General features: G+C 51.2%; 1 protein-coding gene across 1 annotated transcript in view; it reads left to right on the plus strand.

Moving 5' to 3' along the window:
- Positions 1–13,133, plus strand: part of LOC131213295 (netrin-B-like) — a 28,549-nt gene extending 15,416 nt beyond the window's left edge. Inside the window, exons 2-7 of the mRNA XM_058207311.1 lie at positions 6,322–6,510; positions 10,192–10,341; positions 10,410–10,586; positions 11,211–11,276; positions 12,568–12,883; positions 12,974–13,133. Coding sequence (XP_058063294.1) covers positions 6,322–6,510; positions 10,192–10,341; positions 10,410–10,586; positions 11,211–11,276; positions 12,568–12,883; positions 12,974–13,133 — 1,058 coding nt within the window. The remainder of the gene's footprint in view (positions 1–6,321; positions 6,511–10,191; positions 10,342–10,409; positions 10,587–11,210; positions 11,277–12,567; positions 12,884–12,973) is intronic.
- Positions 13,134–13,552: the final 419 nt, after the last annotated feature.

A 13,552-nucleotide genomic window follows, 5' to 3' on the forward strand; every position in this document is an offset into this window, starting at 1 on the left:
AGGTTCCAAATAAAGCGAAGCGAACATCTCACTCTCCTGTTGCCGGTGTTTCGATGGACAAATATTTTCATTCCTAATGAAGATACTGCTGCCCCGGTGTGTGGTGCGCGAGGCGATGATAAATCTGGCCGATAAGCGCTCCGCCGAGGGTCCCTCCGTCCTCCGTGGAGTCTGTGAAGTTGATGAAGACGGGACAGATGAAGCGCGTAGCCGCGGTACTCCGGTGATCTAGGGCGTAGGCCCATAAACCGGGCGACAACGACAACACCGAGGCGGCTCTTTCAAGCAGGGGTTTCCAGGAACCCACCGATCTGGGGAGACCTGAAGATTAAATCCGGCAGCGTCGTACGCGCGACACCAAAAAACAACGACTCCAATCCGTGCCCAGAAGAGTTTGCTTGGTGAACGAACTGGTCGAACGGGTCGAGCCTCCGAGGTACTCCTTGTAGTTCCCAAGCCATTCTACGGCTGTTCTATCCCCGTGCGATGACTCGGACTCGGAACCGTAGTCATCGAGCCATCGAGCAGAAGGTCCATAAATGGGCCATCCGATAGCGCGGTGCTAGCGGAATGAGTTATTAAGGTCCAACCTGACACCAGACACCAGAGCTGACCGACTGAAACGGAAATTGAGTGGCGTTCCGAATTGATTTGGGTGCGCTCTGCAACTCGGCAATCGCTTTGCGACAGCGCAGCGCACTGGTCTACATTAATCCACTCTAATAGTCGGCTGTTTAGGGTGTTCAGTTCGATAAGTCAGTTTCCGTGTCTCACGGAAACGGAAGCTTCACCTAGACCTAGACGTCTGTTCAGTTACTAGGCTGCTCAATAAATTCTCGAGCCTCGGATAAGAAAAACACACTTCATTTTTCAGTATGGCCCTCCTGAAAGTTCCAAGGAGACTCCTATTTATGAAGTGAAAAACTGGAAAGGCTTCAAAATACGCTTCCGCAGCTGTTATGACGTCATCAGTTGATGAAACGGACGCTATTCACGCTTAGATTATTTTGGTTTGAATTTTTTTTGCCATTTTTAAATTGCTCTTTTGACACTGTGCATTGCCGTGGTGAAAGAGGATGTTTTTCTTCTGCAAACCGGGTCTTTTTTCGCAAATTTTCTCTTTCAGTTGGTCTATAAAGGTAACAGCAATAATCAAAATTTTGTGTTTTGTTGGTTTGCAAGTTATCTCGTAAAACATTCCATTCGCATCTCAAAAAACTAATGCTAACACCTTTTTGGGCGATTTCTGGGCACGAACTCGTTTCGGAATTTAAGAAAAAGCTTGACACCACTCTTTAGCATCGTGTTTTGATTCAGGATCATAGTGATTGACCCAAGTCTCATCCACAGTGATTATTAATGCACAAAGTCCACTTTATCATATCGAAAAAGCTTTAAATGTTGTCAAGAAAGATGCATTCGAATGCGTTTTTAGCGATTGCGGCCACCATTTTGCAAACAGCTTTTAGGATCCCAAAACTTCAGTCAAAATAGGCTAGGCATTCTACTAAACCTCTGTAAGCGATTCGACGATTTTCTAATACGATATTCTGTCGTTTTTTGCGATTGCAGGTATTGTGTCTGTTTTTTGACGTTTTTGACATGGATCGTCTTGAAGGCTAGTACGACCACGTTCAAACTCAGAAATCCCCCTTTTAACCTCCTAATTAAAGGTGAAGTGCCCTTGTGCACGTTCATTCGTTCGTTCGTTCATTCGTTCATAAATCTCCTTTGTTATTAAACCTTCCAAAAATAAAAAATTCAATCGATGGACGATACTTGATTTTTTTTAAAATTACTATGACCTGTCAATACTAAATAGCTTCACATACGTTCATGTGAAGAGTATACCAATATAACATTAGAATTAGACTCATAGCAGCGCCCTCTGTTGTCCAGGCTCCGAATGTATTGAGCAGCCTAGTATATAGGGCTTTGTATTGGACTTCTTCGGAAATCGGAACTGGGTCTTCTGGATTCCATTCACCTAGCGGTTTCGCGGTATCGGATCGCGATGAAATCGAAAACCGGACCCGTTTGCGGAGCATTAAATACTATCAATCTTTTCATGGCGATTGCACATGCCCACACACAGCGAGCGGGAAACATGGTCCAGCCGATCCAGCCAGCGGCGTACTGGAGCCTCGTAACTTAATTACTGTGGCACCACCGGGCTATCGGAACATCCCGGCCCACACGGCCCACGCCTCGAAGGTGCTGCTCCAGCCAGCCAACACCGGACTCCTTGGCCCGAGGCACTCCAGGCATCGTGTGTATCGGAACTTCGGATCTTCGGAGGCTCCGGAAGAACACCCAACACACACGCGGGATACGTTGTGGGGTCTTTCTATCGGTGTAATTGATTCGGGAGATAACTGAATTGCAGGGTACGCCGCCAGGGGGCGCTTCTTGGCCGACTTGGACTTGGAGGCCAGGGCAGTAGGAGTTACTAGTTAGAGTGCCAGGTTGTTGTCGCCGCATCGCTGGCTACTGTGTAGTACAGGCCCCTCAAAAGCCTCCTTCTGGCCCCGGTGCTTCCTGTTTCCGGACCGGACCCCAATTCGTCCCCAACTCTAATCAACTCGCTCCTTTCCGGGCGATCCGAGGCGGGGGCTCGGCAAATCTGTTTCCTGCTTCCTGCTGCCGCTACCTCAGCGGTAGTACACAAATCTTTCAAATTTCCTTGCACCTCCCGTCCCCCCCCAGGACACATTTGCTTAGCACCCCGTCCCACCTCGCGTACGCGGCGTGGTATGCGTAGTCTGGAAATTTCCGCAAAACGTTCCACATGGGTGGAGCGTGAACGAAAAATTATTGCCCACCCAGCGGGTGGGTGGGTGGGTGCTAGGGGTGTGTAGGGTGGCTGAAGCGGGGGGTGGAGGTGTTCGAGAATAAATACACAACCTGGTTGAAGAGAGCGACGTGATCAGAATTCCTCCTTTCCAACTTTCACTCTCCATCTCTCACTCTCACTCTCTCTCTCTCGCTGTCTTTCTGTCTCTGTCTGCTGGGGGGGTGCTGGCAATACATCTTGATTGTGTCTTTTTCTGTTCATTTAACGTCCCTGGCACGGCCGATCTTGGCACTCAACCGCAGCTCAAGCCGCGCACCAAACGCATGGGGTAATACTCCGTCGGAACAATTTATTGCCTTTCTTGGGCAAATAATTCAGCACATCGTACGACGGTGCACTGGTATGACCCCTCTCGCACAGCCAGCCATGGGCCAGCCATGTGGGTGGTAATCTGCCTAAAGCCCACATAATTAAATACCTTACGCCACTACACTAATTATTGTGTATCCATTAAACCGTGCGTTGCGTCCGCGATGTGCGCGGCGCCGTGATAATTAAATAACCATGCCAGGCACTCTGCGCAGACAGAGCCATTTATTATAGTGCCGCCGCCTCCGTATGGTGCCGGCCAGTCCTTTGTTACCGAAACCGTGGCAGTCAGATCTCTGACCCTCTATGATCGATCGTTTCCCATAAAGTTCCCGGCCCGACGTCACTCCCGACGAAGTAGCGCAGAGTAATCTTCGCCTGGAACCATTCCCTGGACGAGGCAGGTTGATGTTTGATGAGGTACTAAGAAAGCCAAAAACCAGATTCGGGGTTGACCGGCAACTACGGTCTACGAAAGTGGGTCACACTCGGGTTTTCCGCACTTTGTAGACGATGCATTAAAGTATGGCCCACTTGGAATCGGGAATAATTGTATGTTTTCTAGTGGCGCCTCTGGTGGTCAGATTTCAAATGTGTTGATAGTCATATCATTAGTAAACAATCGATTTTCAGTGCGGATAGCTTCATCTTGGTCGGTGGAGTTTTCAGAAAGTAATGCTTAATGGAACTCAAAAGAAGAAAAATAATTCTGTACACTCACGTCGAGAACATCAGCCCAAGAAGAATACCGTAGACCGATAGATTCTGAGTAGACATCGTAGTGAAAAAAACGACCGGCAGCTGAACTGGAAGGTTTTGAGATCAATCAAGGCAAATCCTGGGCTTTCTTGGGCAAATCCTTTCGAGTAGGTTCTGACGAGGTAAAATGGACTTATGGACGACGAAACATACGTGAAAGTTGATTTTGGGCAGCTTCCTGGACCAAATTATTATCTCGCCACTCGGTACTTTTACAATAAAATGGATTTCATCGCAAAGGATATCAACCCACCAAATTACCCTAAACTCCGCCCAATCGAAAATTATTGGGCAACAATCAATAGGAATAGTTGAAGAAGACTGAAAAGGTGATGTTGTAGAGATTTCTGAAAGTACAATAAAATACCTTCAATTTGACACTTTGATAGAGCTAATGCCGACTGTTCCCGACTCTAACGGGGTCATGCTTTAGACCATGCCGAAAACCTTAGCAGGCTGTTCCCAGCTGTAACAGGAATTCAATGCGGATGTGCGGCTTTTTCCCAACCAAAAACACCGTCTCTCCGATACAATCATCGCTCCGATTGTTGCGTACGGGAGTGTTGCTTCTGTGTTGTGTCTCTCTGGTCGTGACGTAATTCTCTATGGATGACCTGGACGCTAAGTGCTCGGTTGTCGTCCCAGAGAGTCCTGGTTGGCCTAATGCTATCTATTCCAGCATTGACAGTCGATCAAAATGGCTGAAGCCCGATAACCAGTGTCCTCGGGGCCGTACCCGGGCTTTGCTCCTTGGCCAAGATAACCATCGCGGTTACCCAAGACCCTCGGCGCGTGACCTCCACGTCCACGGCGATCATTAAAAGTCCGCCGGGCAATTTGTCACCAGCGGCGAAAGTGATCGCCCCCGGGGTGAACCCCGGGGTTAAAATCCAAATCCTCCGCCGGGGGGATAGCCTGCGGGATAGTAATTGACCGTGACCGGGTAACCGGGTGTGTCTGATATACCGGGGCGGGTGGGGGGGGAGATCCCGAGTGGATGGGCGGACAATAAATAACGTCTGCGCATACGCTAATGTGTTCCACATTGGCGCACATCGGCCGCAGGCCGAGAGGAGATTATTGGCCGCAATCATTTATCTTGATTAAAACTCTCGGTAACGCCCTGAGCCGCGTAATGGCGCGAGCGCAGGAGTTGAGGAGCAGTTGAGGAGCGACCCCCACATTCGGACTCGTCGCGCCATATTTAAAAAAAATATTCCCCAACACTGTAAAATCCGAGGGGCCAGGACTTATGGACTAGGCCGACTAGGTTTGTGGATCTCAAGACTACGCGACCTCCGACACCTCGAATTCCAACGCCACGGAACGCCACTCACCTGGTTCCTGGTTAGCGGCGGGTGGGGGGCATTAGCGGAGTCGCCCGGGGTCGCCATAAATCTCGAAGAAGTTGAAGTTGGGGCATTAAAAAGGTGCATTAGCGGCGTGGCGAGATCGCAAGGATTGCGGCACCAATAAAATCAGCATCAAAACAGTCTCGCGGTCCCCGGGAGAGCCCTGAGTGGCCAAGCTGGCGTCGGACAAGTCGGACACCAAAGGCTACGGAATTGCGGACTGACCGAGTATCGTTCGCTCTCCGGGAATTCCGGGCTGCAACATTCCATAACCCCCCGCTTCGGGTCTGGCCGGTAATTGTGGCAATCTGTTGTGGCTAATGGTTGTCGCTTTCGTGTGCGTACAGGACCCCGGACGGACGGACGGACGGACGCACGCGCGTGCCAACACATCAGCCTGTGCCTCCCTGGGTGTTGTTGAATCGCTTATTGTTTATAGGGCGCCCGGCCACGCCAGGCCCCAACGCCCATGTCGTTGCATAATAAATACGCCCGGCCCGGAACCGGAAGTTGAAGATTAAATAGGTAGAAGCGCATGCGCCATGGGCCAACTCCGGGGTCGCGCTCGAAGAGGACGTCCGATTTCCGGCCGTAACGCCGTAAGTCGGTCGGTGGCCCAGCGGCCACGGACGGATTTTGGGTAACCCGCTACGTCGCCATATTCTGTCTTTATTTCTGATTCTCCGGTTTTCTGGTTCACATTCTTCTGGTAGACATATCAAACGAGGGTGACAATCAGTTCCATCAGTCATGCCAAGTATCCAATAACTTTTCTATGAAGCGAATGTTTCGAGAATTGTTAATCAAGATCATTGAAATGATGCACAAACTGCTCGGGGAACTCAGGAACAACAGTCCAAATGTATTCTCTGACTCTGAAGGTGACTTCCGAAACCTTTCCCAAAAGTAACGGGTACACAAGCGTGCTGCGTATTGCCTACGTTCAGGCGTTGCTACACCTAACTCACGGACACGGACATTCTTCTTTTCTTTCCTTTCCGCACATCAACTTCATCAACTACACGTCACCACTCGGTTCGTGTGCAGTTTGCAGCTGCAACGGTCACGCCCGCCGCTGCCGCTTCAACATGGAACTGTACAAGATGTCTGGCCGAATCTCGGGCGGCGTGTGTCTGGGCTGTCGGCATGCGACCAGCGGGCGCCACTGTCATAACTGCCGCGAGGGTTTCTACCGGGACGCCGCCAAACCCGTCACGCACCGGAAGGTTTGCAAAGGTAAGTCCAAACTCCGTCGCCCGGGGAATCTCTCCAGGGCCCAGGGTCCGGTGCCGTCCTCACAGGGTTTTGTCCAGTTCCTCCAGTCCAGTCTTCCATCATCTGAGTTGCAAGTTCGACAACAGGACACACGCAAAAATTTCCGGAATTTCCGAAAGTTGGCGTAAAATTTCCGGACCCGGACTTCCGGCCGGGAGAGGGCTCGGCTTGATAATGATATTCCTTCTCGGCACCCATCGCCACCCCGCGTCAGCGAATAATTCCATCCTTTCGTGCTCGGGCATTTCCAATTTCGCCCGAACTCCGGCAGGACTTTTTCCGGACTCCGACTCCCGGTCCTTCGGGCCCCCATTTTTCCACCGCCGGTAGCAACCCTGACCCCAGGACTAACCGGTCCGCCCCTCTCCTCGCCCTCGGTTCGCGAAATATTCCAAAAAGGCCGGAATCGTGTTTTTGATTTTCCTATTCCCCGGGCCGCGGAAGCGGAAGCGAACCGAGCATAAGCCTTCAATCATATTTCCGCTCCGACGGCTCCGTGCGCGCGTTCGAGGCGGCCCTCCCTCCAGCGGGCAGGCCTGGGCAGACCTTGGGACTTACCTTTTCGCCAGCAACAAACCCCCCCAAAAAGGACGAGATGTGAAACGAGACGGAATGCGAGACTCAACAAGGATAATGGCGGGCGGAATCTATCATCATCCATCCATGATTTCCCGGCATAGTTAGGGTTCGCCCGGCCGACGAGGGGAAAAGTTTATGTGTGTGAGGAAGAGAGGGAGAAAGCGAAAGGGGGGGAGAGAGAGAGAGAGAGAGAGCAGAATTAGGTAAGATAAAATTGAGAGTGTTGCACGCCGTTAAGTTTTGCTCGCCCTACCACGGTACGAATTCTTCCGGTCTTCCGGTGCCAAGTGTGCCAAGGACCAACAGACTGGACTGGCTGTTAGCAGTGCGGTGCGGTGATTGATCACGACTACACTGACACACCACGCTACTACAGCTGCGTGTGCCACTTAGTGTACTAATTTCCGAACGCTGATCTTACCAGGCTGTTCAGGAAGCTGGGTTGGGATGGGTGGATCTGGTTCGACAAGAAAAAAAAAATACACTTTAATAATTCAGTATAGTCTCCCAGAAGGGGCTGCAAAATTCGCTTCCATAGCTATTAAGACCTCATCTTTCCATGCATGAAGGTTTTTTTTGTAGCTCTGGAAACAGATGGAAGTCACAGGCGAAGGCGAAGAGTCCTCGTATATTTTCAACATTCGTTCGCCAATTTCCTATGCCCTTGCAAACCTGGTAAAAATAAAACTGCAAACACTCCGTTATTGAACCGCAAAACTTATTTTCCAGTAATCCAGTATTGCTCTGCCACATCATGTGCACGGACTCTGGGACCCCTGGGTGATAATCTGCACCGTGAACCTGTGATGCACCCATTTCCCATTTGCCATTTGTCGTGTATGCCGAGCATTTCCGATTGCCGAGGACCTGCTGCGTATTCCACATGTCAACGATATGGCAAAACATGGACGTCCCAGGCACACGGTCCAATCCGTCTCTAGTCCCGCCTGGGATGGTGACGATTTCAGTGGTAATGATGATGATATGAGTTTGTTGGCCCGTTGTGTGTCTATCCCGTGCGCCAGGATATGGGTCTCTCTTGAAATTAAATTTCATTTCATCGCCGGCTCCCGGCCGGCCGGCGAATAATGAAATTTGTTTATTTTTGACCGATGCGTACCCTCCAGGTGGCGCTTTGCTGGTGTGGCCGGGCCTCATCGAGCCCGATCCGATTGCGCTTGACATCCGGTTCCGTGTTTGACGGGCCCACTTATTGATACCGCAGGCTGCGCAGCTAGCGAATGCGAATGATTGAATTTTAATTGTTTACTCACACTCCAGCCCCCGAGCGGCAGATGCCTGACTAGGCACGGGAGTATCCTTCCTTTCGGGTAGCTATCTTTCGGGTGGGGTTCGGATTGCTGTGAGCCGACTGGATCGGATTTGTACCCCGAAGGCTTGCTCATCAAAGCGTTTGCCAATGTTGGCGACTTATGAGAACTTTGGCCGCTGTGCCCGGGGTTCACTTAGCGGTGTCACGAAGGTACGACAAATTGTGCGTTGTGTGAGTAATTGCTGGGTAAAAACATATGTATTCTGTCAGGGTCAGGATTGAAATTCAAAACGGGACTTCGCATTGGCCGGACTAAGCCAATGTGCCTACTGGCATAAAATAAAAACAATCAATGGTACACATACAAAGATAACCAGGACACATTTGTTTCCCCCTTTGGCTAGCCGCATCAGCACCGACTCAGCAAATCCACTCGATACCAATATCCTGTCTTTACGCTATCGCGCCTGTATTTGCTGTCTACTTGGCTCTGGCTCTTACTTACAGGAGGGTATTTCCTTATTCCCGCTCCCACATTCTAAACTGACACGAGGCTGATATAAATTGCAGTCATCCAGTCCAGAAATGACAGGGATCAACCAGAATGTAACAGCGAACCAACGGGATAATCGTACTTGTGTCAGTTTTATTCCTTCATACGTCATAAAAGCTGACACACCCCATGTCGTGGAACACCAGATAAAAAGAGCTAGAGAAAGAGAGCTAGAAAGAGAAGGAGAGAGAGAGAGGTATGGTTACAAGTTGTGGATGACTTCTACTTCTGTGGTAGAGAAGAAATGACAGGTCAGAGCTGTCACTTCAAGTCAAGGTGCCTCTTTTTAAGCTTCAGACCAAAGTCTACTATCGAGTAGCTTACTGCAAGATGACTCCCGCGAGGTCTGCGCCGCTGTAGAGGTCGTCACGAACATTGACGACTTGCTTACTTACGCGGCTACTATGGATCATAAAACGTCCTGGTCCTGGCCTACAGTAACGACTCTCTCCACCGTCGCTGCGATCCTAAGATATGCAACAAGCTGCACGAAAGCCACGGTGTCTCGGTCCATCCCATTCCCCAACAGCAGCTCGTATGGCTGCACAAGTGTGGTAGGCGGTTGGCAGGATTGGCCACCAGTTAACGAACCGGTAGATATTTCATTTCGTTGCTGCCCATTATTGTTACGACCTCCGTCCATCGTCTAGCGTCTAGCCGGGTCGATGCTTCCGAAATCGGTATCGGGTGGCCCAAGTAGCGTGCCACAGGGGAAAACATTGACTCCCGACCGGAGCCCGTCGGTGGAGAGTCGAAGAGTGATAAATTAAACCAATTATCGACATATTTTCCCGATCCGTTTGCACACGTTAGCAATCCCCTCCGGAGATTCTCTCCCGGGGGCTACGACGTCGATGCGTGAAACGATTCCGAGCTAACGATAGATTCGGAATTCCGGGTTCTGAGGTCTGGCGAGGTAAATCGTCGGCTATGTGCCGCCCACGACCCGTACACTGCAGCGCTACAGACAGTCTGAGCCTCCGGACATAGCGGTCCAATAAGTATAGTTTGCTCGTCGATTATCGCAACCTGCACTACATATCGCGGTGTCGCAGCTTATTGTGTTCCTTTCTGGACATGGCAGTGCACATGGTGGGATAGGAAAGGTGTGGTGTATTATGAGCTTGCAAAATCTGATGAACCGCAGGAATTAATCCAAAGTCCTCATAACACGGAGTTCGGAGTTTTCCTCAAGAATCTAACACATCCGGTGTGCACTTCGCGCACTTCATTCCAGCTTGCGACTGCCACCCGATCGGATCGTCCGGAAAGACGTGCAACCACACCAGCGGCCAGTGCCCGTGCAAGGATGGCGTAAGCGGGCTAACGTGCAACCGCTGCGCCCGAGGCTACCAGCAGAGCCGGTCTCACATTGCCCCCTGCATTAGTAAGTATTTAGGGGCCAAGCCAAGTAAACGCCCGGACCACACACTCTCTCTCTCTCTGATCTCCCAGAAATCCCGCGCGTCATCGGCATGGTCCACCCGCAAAATACGGCGCCCGACAGAGCACCCCATCACCATCAGCAGCAGCAGCAGCAGTACTATCAGGTGTCGGCACCAGGGAGTGACAACCACGAGGAAGCAGGGACCGACCAGGGCGCATCGTCGTACCGCACGGACGCCAGGCGCGGTAAGTAAGTGCCACTCTCATTTTCATCATCATTCTTCGCCCGAGCTCACCCTCCCATCCCACCATCAGCATCCCTGATTCCCCCAGACTCGAGTCTATCGAGGAAGCGTAAAAACGGGGCCACGGTGACCAGAAATCCGCGAAACCGTGGCTGGACCGTGTGAATAAACGACCCATCCTACGTGCGGTGGTATAACTAACCCTAACCCTCAGTCGCCACCTCCGGTTCCCTGTGCCCCTGTGCTGCTGGTTGATGGTTTGTTTGTGAAGCCTCTTGCAAATTACCCTAAACCGGCGAAAGCTACCACCCCGATTATGGGGCACGGAGCCCAACCGAGCAACAATGCCACAGTGCCCACTGTTCGAACCATTAGAACCGGGGGTTCTCCATGTCTCCCGATTATCACTAAAGTGCCACACACACACAGACTCACGGTAGCAGAGTCCACCCTCTAGCTGCCGCATGTCCTTAACCATAAATAACATTAAACGATTATCGTCCTCACTCGCTTTTCACTAACCCCGGACCCGGACTTCACGTGCGGAACATGCTTTTCTTCTATCCTCGTGCTCTCTCTATCTCTCTCTCTCTCTCGCTCTCTCTTGCTTTCTCTTCCATTTTAGAATGCGGAAAGTGTCGAATCGGCACCAAGCGACTAAATCTGAACAAGTTCTGCAAAAGAGATTACGGTAAGTACCGGCTAAGGTACATTTAAAAAAGTGGTTAGAAAACAGAAAACGGTTAAATATTTGCCGATGCTTGAACATATTTATTCAGAAAGGTTGATTGCTGTTATTTATTTACGAAAACCACATTTCAGTTGGGCCCATTCGGTCGACCCAATTTTTGAACACATCTGGGCCTATCGATTGTCTTTGGGCCTATCTCGGCCAACGCAATTTGAATCGCGGTTTTGCGGTCGTTGCAGGACATTTTCAGCGTCTTTCAGGAGGCCGCCAATTCTCAGTGCCATCGCGATTGATTAACGATATCATCTGGAGGTGCCTAGAATCCCCGAAGAAGCCCACGTCCATGAAGCTGCAAGTTCGTTGCAAGAATGGTAGACAGTCAACATATTGACACTTGACTTTCCACTTCAACCCGGCAGACTTGCAGTGTGAAATGGGGAAAGCTGTGGGACGACAGTGTAGAAAGACATTGCATACAGAGGGGATATGCTAACGAGTAGCGTAATCATGTTTGTATGGTACATCCGATCCACAAAGAAGGTTACACTGGCATGCCGGCACCTGAAGGCCGGAGGCGCTATATTTAGCAAATCAATTTGCTAAAAGTTAGGCTAGCAGATCCCCCTTTTAGCTGCCAGGTGTGGTGTGCAAATAAAGGCACTCCACATTCCACAAAGGGATAGCGAGATGAATCCGCCGTTGTTGGTCGTCCTCGAAACAACAGCAGCCCACCAAGCGGACAACAATGGTGGTCCTTTGAGGTGCTCCGAGATGAGCTGAGCGGAAGCTCGCCGCAAAAGCAATTAGCACTTGGGATCGCGGTATGCAGCAGTAAGCTGTGTGGCCTTGGTAGGCGGGTGAAGCGAAGAAGTAACGGCCCAGTTCCAGCGACTCTTCCTTAGGCCTTCCCTAGTCAGATATGTTGCGTCATGGCTCCTATCGCGGACTGTGCACTAAAATGTCAGCAAGCAGGTTTTGCTGGGGGCAGCTTATCGGTGGGTGCGAGTACAGCATTCCACAGCAGCAGGGTCCCACGGCGCCGGCGATCGCTTTGATTGATTTCTAATCGTGTCAGGCGCTAAAGGTGCTAAGTGGATGGCACTCTGGCCTAATGGAGGGCTCGGCCCGGGCCGGGCTGGGCTGGTCTTGTTGGCCAGATTCCGACTCCGTCAAGCAAGTGCTTCAAAGTCTGAATGCTGTCCGATGCCTAGTTGGCTGTTCCGTTGGTGTAGGACAGTGGATGTAAATGTACGCTATGTATCGTGTCGTGCTGATTTTGTTCCTTTGGCAGTAATCATGGTCACGGTGATTGGACGGGACATGAAAAACGGCAACGAAAACCCGAGGCTAACCAGTGGCGCAGGGATCCGCGGGAACAGCAGCAGCAGCAGCATCGACCGGTACCAACAGCGAGGACGCACAGCGCGACCCGAAAATCATCCCGGCGCCGTGGTCAGGTACAACCTAAGCGTGCAAAAGGTCTACAAGGGAAGCCGCAGTCAGTCCGCCGGCAGCCCGCTGGCCAAGGTGTCGAAGTGGTCGCTGATCCCGTTCGTCGTCAGCGCCCACGCGGTCGAGTGTCGCTGCCCGAAGCTCAAGCTCAATAAGTTCGTCTGCTGACACTTCTGCCGACAGCCCGACTCTAACTCCACTACGCTCCCGTTGTCTTTTCCTTCTCCGACCTTCTCTCCACACAGATCCTACTTAATCTTGGGCCGCAACTCGGACTGGCCACCGGGAGCGCTGGGTGTCGGTCCACGCACCATTGTCATCGAGTGGCGCGCGGAGTGGAACCGGCGGCTGAGGAAGTTCCAAAGACAGGCCATGCGAACCTGTGATCGTTCACAGCTGGTGTAGGGTTGCTGAGGAGGGTTGCTCCCCACTGACCCGTAGTGCGATGAACCGGGGGGGGATCGCAAAGGCCGCCGTGATGATTACCGACGACAACGAAGCACCGTGCGGTGTCAGCAGCTACCGAACTAGTCATGCGCGCGCAGATGACTACGTACCGGCTACGCATGGTACACGATTTTCTGATGAGGATTTCCGTCTTCGATTTAGTGCACAACCGGTCTTACTGAGTATTGATTATACACCAACAAATAAAAGTCCCTTTCTATCATAGAATTGCAGCGTTGCAGGCGCAGTTTCAAATGCGCCTAACAAACCAACTTTCCTTGTCGAGCCTTGTCATTTGATCCAAGCGCGTGAAAGATTTCAAACGACTCTACGGGTTTTCGAATGGAACTTTCACGTTTGTGCTTTGTGTTGTAGGC

This window comes from Anopheles bellator, chromosome X, assembly GCF_943735745.2.
Source record: "Anopheles bellator chromosome X, idAnoBellAS_SP24_06.2, whole genome shotgun sequence".
NCBI lineage: Eukaryota > Metazoa > Arthropoda > Insecta > Diptera > Culicidae > Anopheles > Anopheles bellator.